This window comes from Branchiostoma floridae, chromosome 17, assembly GCF_000003815.2.
Source record: "Branchiostoma floridae strain S238N-H82 chromosome 17, Bfl_VNyyK, whole genome shotgun sequence".
In the NCBI taxonomy this organism is placed as follows: Eukaryota; Metazoa; Chordata; class Leptocardii; order Amphioxiformes; family Branchiostomatidae; genus Branchiostoma; species Branchiostoma floridae.
This window is the reverse complement of record NC_049995.1, coordinates 16,334,036-16,348,740: the sequence shown is the minus strand read 5'-3', so window position 1 is coordinate 16,348,740 and position 14,705 is coordinate 16,334,036. Positions and strand designations below refer to the sequence as shown.

At 40.8% G+C, this 14,705-nt stretch overlaps 1 protein-coding gene across 1 annotated transcript in view; it reads left to right on the top strand.

Moving 5' to 3' along the window:
* Nucleotides 1-14,705, top strand: part of LOC118404390 (coiled-coil domain-containing protein 60-like) — a 33,751-nt gene that overhangs the window by 15,517 nt on the left and 3,529 nt on the right. The window contains exons 6-15 of the mRNA XM_035803460.1: nt 6,499-6,567; nt 6,923-7,084; nt 7,793-7,897; nt 8,684-8,783; nt 9,258-9,525; nt 11,081-11,179; nt 12,087-12,231; nt 12,570-12,666; nt 13,275-13,388; nt 13,892-14,055. Of these exons, the coding sequence (XP_035659353.1) occupies nt 6,499-6,567; nt 6,923-7,084; nt 7,793-7,897; nt 8,684-8,783; nt 9,258-9,525; nt 11,081-11,179; nt 12,087-12,231; nt 12,570-12,666; nt 13,275-13,388; nt 13,892-14,055 (1,323 nt within the window). The remainder of the gene's footprint in view (nt 1-6,498; nt 6,568-6,922; nt 7,085-7,792; nt 7,898-8,683; nt 8,784-9,257; nt 9,526-11,080; nt 11,180-12,086; nt 12,232-12,569; nt 12,667-13,274; nt 13,389-13,891; nt 14,056-14,705) is intronic.

Sequence of the window (14,705 nt, the reverse complement as noted above, 5' to 3'; positions counted from 1 at the left end):
AGGTAAGTAAGGTACGTTTCCTTTTATAACAGACCAGGTAAGACACCGTACAGGTGAGTAACGTGTATTTCCTTTGATTACAGACCAGGTAAGACACCGCACAGATGAGTAAGGCGTCTTTCCTTTGCCTTTAGACCAGATAGGGCATTATACAGGTAAGTAAGTTGCTTTACTCACCTGTTTAATACCTATCTGGTCTATAGGCAAAGGAAAGACGCTTTACTCACCTGTATAATACCCTGTCTGGTCTATAGGCAAAGTAAAGACATCTTACTTACCTGTATAATGGCCTATCTGGTCTATAGGCAAAGGAAAGACACCTTACTCACCTGTTTAATGGCTTATCTGGTCTATAGGCAAAGGAAAGACACCTTATTCACCTGTATAATGGCCTATCTGGTATATAGGCAAGGGAAAGACACCTTAATTACCTGTATAATGCCCCATCTGGTATATAGGCGAAGGAAAGACACCTAACTTACCTGTATAATACCCTTCCTGGTCTACAGGCAAAGGAAAGTTGCTTTACTCACCTGCATAATACCCTATCTGGTCTATAGGCAAAGGAAAGACGCCTCACTCACCTGTATAATGGCCTATATGGTATATAGGCAAAGGAAAGACGCCTTACTCACCTGTGTAATACCCTATCTGGTCTATAGACAAAGGAAACACACCTTACTCACCTGTGCGGTGTCTTACCTAGTCTGTAATGAAAGGAAATACACGTTACTCACCTGTATGGTGTCTTACCTGGTCTGTAATCAAAGGAAATACACGTTACTCACATGCACGGTGTCATACCTGGTCTGTTATAAAAAGAAACACACCTTACTTACCTGTATGGTGTCTTACCTGGCCTGTTATCAAAGGAAATACACGTTACTTACCTGTACGGTGTCTTACCTGGTCTGTACTGAAAGGAAATACACGTTACTTACCTGTACGGTGTCTTACCTAGTCTGTTATAAAAGGAAACACACCTTACTCACCTGTATGGTGTCTTACCTGGTCTGTAATCAAAGGAAATACACGTTACTCACCTGTACGGTGTCTTACCTAGTCTGTAGTCAAGGAAACACACCTTACTCACATGTACGCTGTCTTACCTGGTCTGTAATCAAAGGAAATACACGTTACTCACCTGTACGGTGTCTTACCTGGTCTGTAATGAAAGGAAATACACGTTGCTCACCTGTAAGGTGTCTTACCTAGTCTGTAGTCAAGGAAACACACCTTACTCACCTGTACGGTGTCTTACCTGGTCTGTAATCAAAGGAAATACACGTTATTCACATGCACGGTGTCATACCTGGTCTGTTATAAAAAGAAACACACCTTACTTACCTGTATGGTGTCTTACCTGGCCTGTTATCAAAGGAAATACACGTTACTCACCTGTACGGTGTCTTACCTGGTCTGTAATCAAAGGAAATACACGTTATTCACATGTACGGTGTCTTACCTATTCTGTTATAAAAGAAACACACCTTACTCACCTGTACGGTGTCTTACCTAGTCTGTACTGAAAGGAAATACACGTTACTTACCTATACGGTGTCTTACCTAGTCTGTTATAAAAGGAAACACACCTTACTCACCTGTATGGTGTCTTACCTGGTCTGTAATCAAAGGAAATACACGTTACTCACCTGTACGGTGTCTTACCTAGTCTGTAGTCAAGGAAACACACCTTACTCACCTGTACGGTGTCTTACCTGGTCTGTAATCAAAGGAAATACACGTTACTCACCTGTACGGTGTCTTACCTGGTCTGTAATGAAAGGAAATACACGTTGCTCACCTGTAAGGTGTCTTACCTAGTCTGTAGTCAAGGAAACACACCTTACTCACCTGTAAGGTGTCTTACCTGGTCTGCTATAAAAGAAAACACACCTTACTTACCTGTACGGCGTCTTACCTGGCCTGTTATAAAAGGAAACACACCTTACTTACCTGTATTGTTGTCATTTATTAAGAAGAGAAAAAAACAATTTGTTTGTAAATGTTAATAAAGGTACATTTTACAATTGAAATTTTCTACGTCATAACTAAATGTTATAAAACATTTCCTTTCTGTACTCAGAAGAGGAGCCCGCTTGTGCCATGTTCCAACATTTTATTAGGCTATTGATAGCATGTGGTCACATTTTACTGCACATAAATAATGCAATTAATATTGTTTATGTGTCAACTCCTTGCTTCTTCCAATACTTTTAAAATATTTAGGAAGTGAAACGAAATACATTTTTGTATTTGAAACTAGAAAGGCCGACATTTGCTTAAGAGCAAATACAGCATATTTCAGCCATACCCCTTCCCACGCAACATTGGACTGTTCCAAATCACCCCTGCGCAAAAATGGAACATCCTCTTAACAGTACATTATCCCCCAAAGTGGAGTGGTATTGTGAATTGATTCCAGGTAAAAACAGAGCTTGCTTCTATTTTTCAGAAAATGACAATAATCACACCTTCCATTCAGAAAATTTTCATCATGACTGAAAATTGTTGAATGACTTCATGTAATGTCATTAACAATTTTCAGTACGATAACTAGGTGTAAGTTTAAAAAAGTATAAGCTCCTTGTGATGTGGGTACATTTATTATTGCAGTGAACTTTTTTTATTCAAGTAGGGCATACGATTTAATAATTATCAAGCAGGTGCGTAGGTACTGTAGGAGCGTTTGTTTTCTTCAAGCTGTAAAACTGTTCAACTGTTTTACTTTGTATGCAATCAGCCATCGAGCCTATTCTTATTTTAGTTTAACAACTTCCTGCCAGACCCGGAAGATACGATTGAACCTTGTTCGAGGATTTATTTTCGTCTGTCTGGTCAGTCTGTTCATACCCTGGCGCTGAGAGTGTTTTATTGGGCTGAAACTCTGGCAGTTTAAAGTTACTTACAATTTAAATGTTCAAAGTTTATGTCAAACAACAACAGCACTAGGAAATGTGGCCACTATAGACAGGTGGTCACTATAGAGAAAATGCTGATCTATTGACTAGGAGCCATACGTTACACATGATTTCAGTACACTGATCATTAATCATATAAACATTGCACAGGTAAGCCAATTGTTTAGATGTACAATTAAGTTCAAATAATTCTGAAGAGAAATATTGATGAGAAAATAATCATTCTCGCCACTGTATAACTTATAATTACGTATCAAAACTAAACGCAGATTTTCTAACTAACGCACCTTTCGCCGACTTCATCAAAGGACCGCCGGCTATCAATCAAACACGGCTGTTGATTAGACTTAGAGTTTCAAACAGTCATGTGCTGTGTGCCAGTTGACAGCGAACTTCATGCTACGTGATGTTTTACATTGCTTGGACCTTCTTTCCTACAGCGGTGCTTCTACAAAATATTTAGACTGTAACACTGAGTCCCACATGTTTTATAGAATAGAATTTGACGCAGAACAGCGTTTTTTGCTGGGTATTTTTCTTGAAACATGTCCGTGGGAATATCAGCGAGGCGGCGACGTAGGGATATCAGACCGTCAACAAAAGTCGCACGGCGGCTAACGGCGCAGCGAAGATACTAGCGCTATAAATAAGCGCTTCAACTAAGGATGGCAACCCGTACAATATTTTTGTATACTGTTGAGCTAAGTAAAGTTTGTTGTTTATGAGGTTTTAGTTGTCTTTGAAGCTTTGACCTGAAATATTTTAAAGTCAAACTGCTGAAGAGAAGTAAGTGACTGCTACGATTATCGTAGATATGGCCCTAAAAAAACTGATAAAAGAAGCCTTCTCAATAGTCTAAAATGCAAGAGCTTCCTGGGGGGCTTCGCCCACCTGGGTCCCCCCCCCCCCCCCACAGTGGCCCTGCCCCTGGACCCCGCCAGGGACATTCGGCGGACCCCGGACCCCTGTCCGACGCTTTGAAAAAATCCTGGCGAGAAGTCTGTACGTCCTGAGTCTTCAAGTTAACGTATTGTGTGGTCCCGCTTATGAATATTAATTAGCCTTCGCTTTCCTCTTCGCTGATTGGCTGAACCATTAATTGAATTAACTCTTCCTGCCGGCTAGACGCAGGTGCAGATGTCGGTTCTGTGGGGTGAACGTCCGAAAGGTCATGGCATGGAGAACGAAAGAAAACCAATTTCCCCTAAAAAAAGTGCTGTAATTAAGCCTTTTACAGTACTTTATGCCAAAAATTTTACTTGGATCATTTTACCAACTATCTTATGCCTATCTATACCAAATGTTACTCATACCAGGGTACAGGGGTGCAAAATATACCGTTATAAGACCGTCAACAACAGTCGCACGGAGCTAACAGCGCAACGAAAATACCATCGCTAGCGTTTCAACTTCGGATAACAAGTTATAAGTACTGTTGAACTCAGTAACGTTATAGTTTGTTTTTAGTTGCCTTTGACGGTTTGACCTGAAATAGTGTTACGCTAAACTCCTGAAGAGAAGTTAAGTGACTGCTGCGATTATCATAGATATGCCCCTAAGAACTGATACAATATAAGTCCTTCTGAATAGTCTAAAATGCGAGAGCCTTAGGCGGGCTTCGCTCCCCCTGGCGGGAACACTGCTATATACGGGATCATGAGGCCCCGCTTATGAATATTAATTAGCCTTTGGCCTCCTCTTCGCTGATTGGCTAGGTCTTCGATTCAATTAACTCTCCGGCTGACGCGCACAGGTGTGGCTCTGTGCGGGGTCACGGAAGGTCACGTCAGGAGGCCAAAAGAAACAAATTTCCCCTCAGAAAAGTGCCAAAATTAATCATTTTAAAGTTGTTTATGTCAAAAATTTTACTTGAATCTTGTTACCAAGTATCTAATGCCTATCTATACCAAATTTCAGGTCATTTAATTGTAATGCCAGGGTACAGGAGCCAAAAGTGTCCTTTTTTGGTCAAAAATTGGCCAAAAATCGCAAAAATAAGCATTTTGTTGCACTGTACACCAAAGGTGTTATTGAATTTATATGAAGGGATTATCAAGGCACATCTGTGTCAAATTTCAGCTCATTCGGTTGCAATATCAAGGTACAGGAGCCAAAAGTGTCCTTTTTTGGTCAAAAATTGGTCAAAAAATCGCAAAAATAAGCATTTTGTTGTACTGTACACCAAAAGTGTTATTGAATTTATATGGGGGCATTATCAAGGCACATCTCTGTCAAATTTCAGCTCATTTGGTTGTAATACCAGGGTACAGGGGCCAAAATATACAGGTTTGGTCTAAAATTGACCAAAAAATCTCAATAAAATCATTTTAGAGGCAGATATGAAAAAACTGAGAAAAAAGCATCAAGGTATTGGCCCATTCTACCCCTGTGCCAAATTTCAGGTCATTCGGTCCAGGAACGGCGGAGATGAATCACTTTGAAGATTTGACAGGAGAAAGAAAGAAAGAAAGAAAGAAAGAAACATTACGAATACAATATATTTCACCATACTATGTATGGCTGAAATATAATAAGTTTGTACACACTGTAACAGATACTCATCTAATCAAATCCTCATTGTAACAATGTTTCTGTGATAAATAAAGATAACAAAAGTCCAGTTTGGTGAAGAGTTATTATCATAATGTAAATAGTATTGTTAATAATAAATAGCTATGTTTTTCTAGTATTGGTTACCTGCCCCTATTCAGGTTTATAACACTAATGTGTCTGAGCCTTTTGTACATTAATTGGGCACTGAGGTGAATCAATATCCATATTTGCACTAAGTTCCTCAAACCTGGGTAATAATAGCACAGAAAAAATGACCACATTGTCAATATCAGTCAGATGATAGCACTATGAAATGAAAATCTTGTTCAGAATTCACTCTAAAATGGTTGTATGAGAAGCTATGCTACAACAGTCCCTCCCGCGATACTTATAGAACAGTCCCGCAAGAAGGTCACATGACTAGTGCCCGCCATTTTGAATTGCTATAGTAAAGTATGGTAGTATCGTCGCCGTACATTTTGACCAAAAACAGGGACTTAAAATGCTTGTAAAGCACGGAAACTCCGTACACATTAATGGGACACCATCTTGAACATGTTTGTGGTGGTAGGTTTAGGTGTCGTTGCGCGACGGCCTATATTTTTGTGGATATAGTGGGCATTCGCTAAAAAGACATTTTGCTGGGCGTTCGCTAAAAAGACCATCGAGAATCGAAACTTTGATTTATGTCACTCCGGGTCAATGGATTGACTTGAAACTCAGGATTAATACATGGGAGCACAACGTGGACATATTCCAAGCCAAAAAAATGAGATTCGTGGAGCGCGGACTTCTCTAGAGTGGGCGTTTGTGGGCATTCGCTAAAAAGACCCTCCCTTAGGATCAGATGTTTTTTCAAAGCTTAGCCCTTTCACATATATCAATAAGGTATGGAACGATGACGACTGATACTCCGAAATTCGACCGGTTTCGACTTTATTTGTCTTTCTCAAGAAACCCTTTTCCCAGTTTCATGTATTTCAGTTCGATTAATCCAAGTTTCTGTGTGTTGTCCCTTTCCCAGGTTTTTCCAAACAGAAGTTCCCGAGGGGAGTAGTGCGAGGACAAAAAGTGCTGCTACCAGCCATGCAGGGTAGGCACCATATTAGCACATGGTATAGTTTAAAAGAAAGAACTGTAAAGAAATGTAGAAGTCACAACTAAGTCTGACTCTGTTACTACATTGTGTACAATGTAGTTACTATTGTCATTTGTCTTCAACATGTAAAGTTATCACCATTTTGTAGAATATTCTAAAAGAAGTATGCTGTCTTTTTACGTTGATTGCAAGGCATGATTGTAGACAACAGTTTGTTCAACATATGATAGAACAAGAACAAGACACTGTTAGCTAAAGCAACAGTGAATGATAGGGCGAGTAACATCTAGATTTTGCTATGTATTGACTAAATTGCTCATAATTTTCCTTCTTTCCCTTTCCTATACAGAACAATAGACCTGGCTGCCCAGTCCGAGTTTGCGCCCTCCGTTCGCACACGTTCTGCCGTCAGCACCAAGAAGAAGAAGGGACCGCACAGCGCCCCTCCCCGACCCTTCACCCCCTGTTATTCCAACATTAACGCTGCCCAACCGGCAACACCAAATGAACTGTAAGAACATACCACTCTACTATTGGGGGTGTTAGGGGCTTGGAGTATGATTATGATTATGTCATATATTCAACATAGTAATGTGGAGTACAATGTCAGTCTTATCAAAATGATTGACTTCTATTGTCCATGTTATTAGCGGTTATGTCAGTTTGTAAAAAATGCAGCTTGAAAAGCAAACTATTTTAGACTTCATTTAGTACAGTTCCAGTATCATCTTATACTGTCATCAACAATTTGTAACAGTTAATTTGCCAGCATAAGTTACAAAAAAGGTAATTCTTATTTGATCTAACTGCCCAATTAGAAAGTCAATGCATCAAAGACAGTAAAGATATGTTCAACTTCACAAAAGAAAAACACAGAAAATATTTCAAGGATAGATAACATACATTCGCATAATTCCACCAGGTGCCATTATACTGCCACCTCAAAAAAACGTTGTAATAGAGGCTTTCCCAAGATTGTCTTCTGAACACCTAAATATCTGAATTGTATTACATATAGGATATTTAACATTCGGTGTTCAAGACAATCTTGGGAAGACCTCTATACTAACGTTTTTTGAGGTGGCGGTATCATGGCACCTGGTGGAATTATGATCATAGTGGATGTTATTGGCTATTTGCTTAATGCACATGACAATTTATGCTGTCAGTAACAAGTCAATGGTCGTATTGTCTTAACCCAATTTTCTTCTTGTTGCAGGGAGAGTTTTTTCCGTCAGCTGTGTGCGCTGAACTGGCTGCTGGAGTCCATGTCGCTGGAGGGACCGAGTGTCATGATGCCCATTTCCTCATGCTGGGACCTCAAGTAAGGCAAAATGCTGTGTGAACTGTTGTCATCCTCCTATGCAGGAACATCCAATGGCGAAACCGTCTGTCTGGATGTACCCTGTTTTCTCAACCGTCACCCTTAGTTCCTGACTGCCCTGCTTATAGATATTGATGAGCTTACCCTTATACATATGTATACATTGTATATGCAAGAAGTTCTCTTTTGAAAACTGAAAGGCCTACATGTATTCTCTGATTGGCTGACAGCTTGTTAGTGGTGACACCCACAGGAACTAAGAGTGACGGTTGAGATTGCAGGGTACATCCAGACAGGCGGTTTCACTGTTGGATGTCGCTGCGTAGGAGGTGTTTAAATGTGAATGTATAGTAAGGTCCATTGAATTGAATCCTTGGTTTATGGACATTCTAAAAGAAAAATCTTCCAGTAAGTAAGGAATGTATGACCCAATGCTGTCACCAAGGATACGTCCCTCCATCCCATTATGGAATTTTGCTTGTTGGAATAAACCAAAACTTGATCACCACATCCATTCTATAAATTAGAACTTTGTGACATGAAATTGAAATGTATTTCAGTAACAACAGAAATAACAACACGGGCTGCCAAACAATGAGTGGGGAAAAAAATTAAAGCTCGAGACAGCCCTGGTTTAATCATAGCAAGTGGGAATCATTCACTCACTCACTTTCCAATAGTAGTAACATATTTTTAAAGCAGCTAACAACAGAGTTGAGAATTAAGAAATGAAATCAACTTTACAAACTTTTTCTGTAAATCATACCTTACTTTTGTTCCATTTAGGGAACCCGGAGGAGGGAAGACAACCCAACAGAAACTTAAGAAGGAGAAAATGACAGAGACAAAGTGGGCCCAGTTCATCACTCAGCCCAGAATAGACAGGGTAAGGCACCTTATCATTGAAATGTTTTAACAGGTAGAACCTTGACAATGCACCATAAACTATTGATGCTCATTCAATAGCAACATAAGATTTTTTTTCCAACACCTTGCAAGATTGTACTTTTAAATTTTGCCCAGTCCTTTGATATTCTCAAATTAGGCCTTGAGTTATCCTAAAAAAAATTACAAATCTGTTCAGAACTTTACTTACAAGTTTTTCACACTCAGACAGTTAGGGGTCTGATGGATTGATCAAATACTTCATCATTTGATTGATTGGCAGATTGATTGATTGATTGATTGAACACAGATGACCTTCTGAAGAAGAATTGTGATGGACATCACTCGAAACATTCGGAAGTTAATCTCCTTTTTTATCCAGTTGTAGAGATTGGATTGTACTTTTTTAAAATATGGATGTCTAACCTTCATAAACGCACCTTAATATATATGTTTGTATTTTGTGTTTTTTCAGCAAAACAGGCTGAGTCTCCGCCTAGCCGCGGGGGGTCGGCGCCCCTCCAGCGGACGGAAAGTCTCCATCGCTCGCTCGCCGAGCGTCAGCAGCCGTCCGGGCAGCCACAGTTCCGGGCGGGTCTCGCCGGCACCCCCCTCCCCCTCCCCTAGTCCTGTACCCCCCACCCCTCCCACGCCGACCGTGACGACCAGCCCGGTAACGGCGCCGGATATCGTGGTTAGCGAGGACGTACCTGAGGCAGAAGTGGATGAGGTGTACGATAAAGGTACTGTAACGTGTTTGTGGAAAGTTTTTTTTGGGGGGGGGGGGGATTTACAAGTGTTTAACATTTCCAGAACTGCACTGCTGACTTCAGAATTGTTGATTTTTTGTGTACTTCTGCAGGATTAAATCGTAATGTTATGTGTGACAAACTTGTCGATAAATTATGCTAAAATGACAGTACATGTTTGTGATGAATGTCTTAGAATTTTCAATGTATCAGGGTTGGACAAGTTTTCTAAAATTCACTTGTCCTATCGGGCAAGCTTATAAAAAATTTACTTGCCCGAATCAATTTTTCACTTGCCCAATTCAAATGTCACTTTTATATGCTTTTTGACTTCCAGCAATGGAATTCTTATTATTGCCTCCATTTTACTTTGTGGGGTGTCTGTGTGGCGCAACGGCTAGAGCGTTGGAATCAGAATCAGTAGGTCCTGAGTTCGATACTCGCCATGCCCCTGCCCCCATGACGGTGGAGTGACGCCCACCGAGCCTCACGGCTAATTTGTCTAAAGGTGCCAAAAACACCTACGGATTTGGTGCTGCCAGTGTGTTAACATCTGCACACTTGCCACTAAGACCCGTGAATTTTTTTTTTTTTTTTTTTTTACTTTGTTGACCATTGCTTGATGTCATGACCATAAAAAGGGTCAAAACTACATGTACATGTATATCAAAATCTCTCTCATGGAAAAATCTTACTTGCCCGATTGGGCAAGTTGGGTAGGAAATGCACTTGCCCAAACAGTACTTTCACTTGCCCGCCGAGTGGACAATGGGGCTAGTGGACTTGTCCAACCCCGTATATATTTGTCTGCTGTTTTTAAGACATGATTAAAGAAAACCTCTCTGCTCGGATAAGAGTTTCAAGAGATAATCATTGTTGAACATGTTTTCATACCTTTGGTTTAGTATGCTGTTTCTACATGTAAATCCTTTGAAACACAACTTTTCTTTTCTGAATATTTCTGTGCTAATATGATTTTGTAATTGTAAATTCCAGCTGAAAGTGCTGTAACAGTTATAGAACTACTTTGAATTCGTGATGTTGTTGTAAAGCAGTTGATTAACTCTCAGAAAAAAAAGAATATAGAACCATATAGAAACTTCCCAGTGTTTTCCTTTTCAGCCCAGAGATGAACAGATCTACTTGTAGAAGATCCAGTAGAAAATACAGTTGTATGTAATATCATAAGAACATGTAGAAAGTGTGTTTTCCTAGTGTTTTCCTTTCCAGCCCCAAGAAGCAGATATAGAAGGACCAGTAGTAATACATGTAAACTATGATGTAATAATAATTATACTAATATGCACTCTAATTTTCAGTCATGTCTGCCTTTTCAACAAGATTTCAGGATAACAAACCGCTTTGAATTGCAAGGAGTTTTTCCGTCATTGTCATCATAGTATCCAGGGTGATAAATTAACTTGAAATTTGGATAACGTAAGGTAGGATCTCAAGATTGTAGATATGTTTTGTTTGTTTTTCATCTTGTTCAATGTTAATTGTAATATCATAAAAATGTGTAGAAACGTCCTAGCATTTCCCTTTCCAGCCCAGAGGAGAACATCTACCAATAGAAGGACCAGTAGAAAGTACAGTAGGGCAAAAAGGGACAGCAGTAAGTGCGAGGAACAACTCAGCAGCACACTAGGTGTTCAAAACCTCCTCCGTCATCACTAACGAACCTGGTGATAATTGGACGTCTGTCAAATAATTGTGGGAAAGTTAAACATGTCCTTAGATGTGTATAGCCGGCCAAAGAGAGATAGCCGGCCAAAGGGAGTCAAACGGGCGCCGGTGCCGGCTATACTCCTTGGCCAGCTTTGATGCTATCTCTAAGGCACCGTAGGGTCTGCTTGGAGACTAACCTCAGCAGCACACTAGGTGTTCAGAACCTCCTCAGTCATCACTAATATTTGGATGTCTTTCAAATAATTGTGGGAAGCTAATGTAAGGGCGCCGTACGTGCAATTAGTCCATACCTTTTTTTTAGACCACGTCCGCCACGTATTTCTGAACCACTGCCCGATGACACACAAAGTTTTGCCTGCACTTAAAGTTCTACGGTGTGTCTGTTTCTTCAAAATCCGTCGGATTCCCGGAGTTCGTACGGAAGCGGTACTTATCACTTACGGATCCCAAAAGATTGCCCACGTTTTGGCACATAGACAGAACGTATTTGCACGTACGGTGGGTTGTGCCCTTAGCTAACTACGTCCTTGTTCTAGGTGGTGGTTAAAGAGGTTTAAGGCATCAGAGTACTGAAATGTTAAATTCCATACAAGGGGAAGGAGGTATCAAGGTCATAATGAAGGAATGAAGGTCACAGAAAACTTGACAGGGTACTACGTAGGGATACCAAGTCGACGAACAGTTTATGGTTTCAAATTGTAATATATTCCCAATATTGCAGTTTGAAAAACCTCTTTCCATCAACTTGGTATCCCTAAAATCCATGTTTTTAAAAACAACGGATATAGGTTACCTAGCGGATAAAGGTGAACTAGTGTTAACAAACGTGTTAATCTTTTTGTTGAATTTTTTTTCTATTTCCGCAGCCCTTCTGAAGTTCCTGTCAGACATCAGTGCAGACCTACAGAAGGAAGCGGAGGAAGGACTGGCCCAAGATGGCGACCTGAGACCCGGCAGTGCGGAACGTGAGACGCCCACCATCACCATCAACACTCCAAGGGCCGTGGACAGGTAAGGAGATTGAGAGTGAAAGTGCTGATGAAGGTCAGACCCCAGCCAAGTCATTCCAAAGACTTTAAAAATGGTACATGCTGCTTTTTCTGCTTAGCACACAGCACTTATAAGAAAGAGTATGGGAGTTAAACACACATCATAACCAGCAGACTATAGCCCCCTGCTGTAGTGACTTGCACAGATGTGTGGCCCAAGGGCTACAGAAATAGAGATAGGCATCACCCATCTGTTACAGATGCAAGGGCAACTTTAACTTTTGCTTTTGGACAGGTATTACAGTAACTCTCCGCCACTTCTTTGGATGTGTTTAGAAATGACTGTTATGTCCTCCACAGAGCGTTGTCGATGCAGACGGTGGGGAGGGGGGCGCGAGCGATGATGGCACTCAGGAAACAGTCTCGTGCTTACGGCATGCCGGGCTCCACTCGAAACGTAAGTCTGGGAAAATTAGAATACTTTCATTTTGATATTTACTTTTGAATGAGTTCATGATTAAGAAGCTCTGAGTGACGTTTTGTGGCCACTGAATCTGGAATGATGCTTTCTTGAATCTTCTTACTATTACAAATCAATTTGGTTTGTCTAATTTTCCTTGTTGCATCTCTGAACAGCTGTCCTAACATTGAGGACTTGAATATCAGTAAGTCTAATGTACATTGTACATGTATGTGTACCACAGAAACATGTCTTCACAATTTTGTGCGAACAGTTAGATAATGTGTTTATTTTGCACATCTGTCTTCACATACTGTGCACATATGAGTTTAAAATGTTTGTGAACAGATTTGAGTCTTAACAGTCACCAGCATTATGCACATTAGTAGTACATTATCTAATATCTTGTACTGTAACACATTCTCCAAAGTTCTACCATCAAAGCAATAGGTATGTTACTGGTTTATTAAGTGTAATATTATATCAATTGACATTTTTACTATGATTTAAGGTTTATTCAAATAGTGCTCACTTTGGTTCAAGTTTTGTACGAATTGCCTATCGGGGGGCACTTTTGGTAAAGTTCCTTGAACTTCCGTCCCCAGCAATCCCCTACAGACGAGGTCCGGTCGCAGCTGGCTGACTACAGGCTCCGGGGAACCCCCTCCACATCCTCCAGCAAGAGCATGCCTGCCAGACCGCTTAGGTACATCTACATTGTATAATCATGTACTAGTAACTTGTCTTAAAATCAGCGTTTTGGTCTTAAAATCAGCGTTCTGGTCTTAAAATCAGTGTTTTGGACAAAAGTCTCAACACTCTAACCTTAATTCCTAGTCATTGTTAAAGTAACAGTTTTCCTTATTCCTTATTACCAAGTTCAATAATGGACCCCTAATGCCTTTCTATGGTACTGCAGCAGAACTTCCATTTTCGATTTCTCATGTTCTGGACATGCTATGGTCATGATGTAGAGGTGGTAGGTAGCTCTTGTACTGTAGGTTTGGTCCTTGTCAGTAGTGGCTTCTTTTGGAACTGCATCGGCCGTTCATTTCACTTAAAGATGTACACTTTTGGTGTTAATGGAATTCATTACAGAGGTTAACTGCAAAAATTTTATAAAAGCTCTGTTTACAAACTTGTTGGTAAATAAGTCCTTATTCATCTGTGAAATATACTACATATTGTTTTTCAAATGTAAAGTCACTGTATTATCTTTTAGTCATTGAATGTGTGTATTTCCAGCTCTCCTGCGTATTTTGCGCTGTACATGGACTTCCCGAGCGTGAGACAGCAAGGCCTACCATTGGAGATGAGACAGAGGTTTGCCGACGTCTCCGCTGAGAAGGCTCTCACGCTACACGATAACCTGGAAGCTCTGGACAGGTACGTGTGATATTACCTTTAAGTATAGAGTGAGTAAGTGAGTGAGTGAGTAAGGACTGCCTCTACACGACAACCTGGAAGCTCTGAACAGGTACGTGTGATATTACCTTAAGTTATTAGTATTATCATGACTTCCCGAGTGTGAGACAGCAGGGCCTGCCATTGGAGATGAGACAGAGGTTTGCCGACGTCTCAGCCGAGAAGGCCCTCACTCTACACGACAACCTGGAAGCTCTGGACAGGTACGTGTGATATTACCTTTGAAGTTGTAGTATTCCCTAATGTTTGGAGATGAGACAGAGGTTTGCCGACGTCTCAGCTGAGAAGGCTCTCACGCTACACGATAACCTGGAAGCTTTGAACAGGTACGTGTGATATTACCTTTGAAGTTGTAGTATTCCCTAATGTTTGGAGATGAGACAGAGGTTTGCCGACGTCTCCGCTGAGAAGGCTCTCACGCTACACGATAACCTGGAAGCTTTGAACAGGTACGTGTGATATTACCTTAAGTTATTAGTATTACCATGACTTCCCGAGCGTGAGACAGCAAGGCCTGCCGCTGGAGATGAGACAGAGGTTTGCCGACGTTTCTGCCGAGAAGGCTCTCACTCTACACGACAACCTGGAGGCTCTGGACAGGTTTGGGGAAA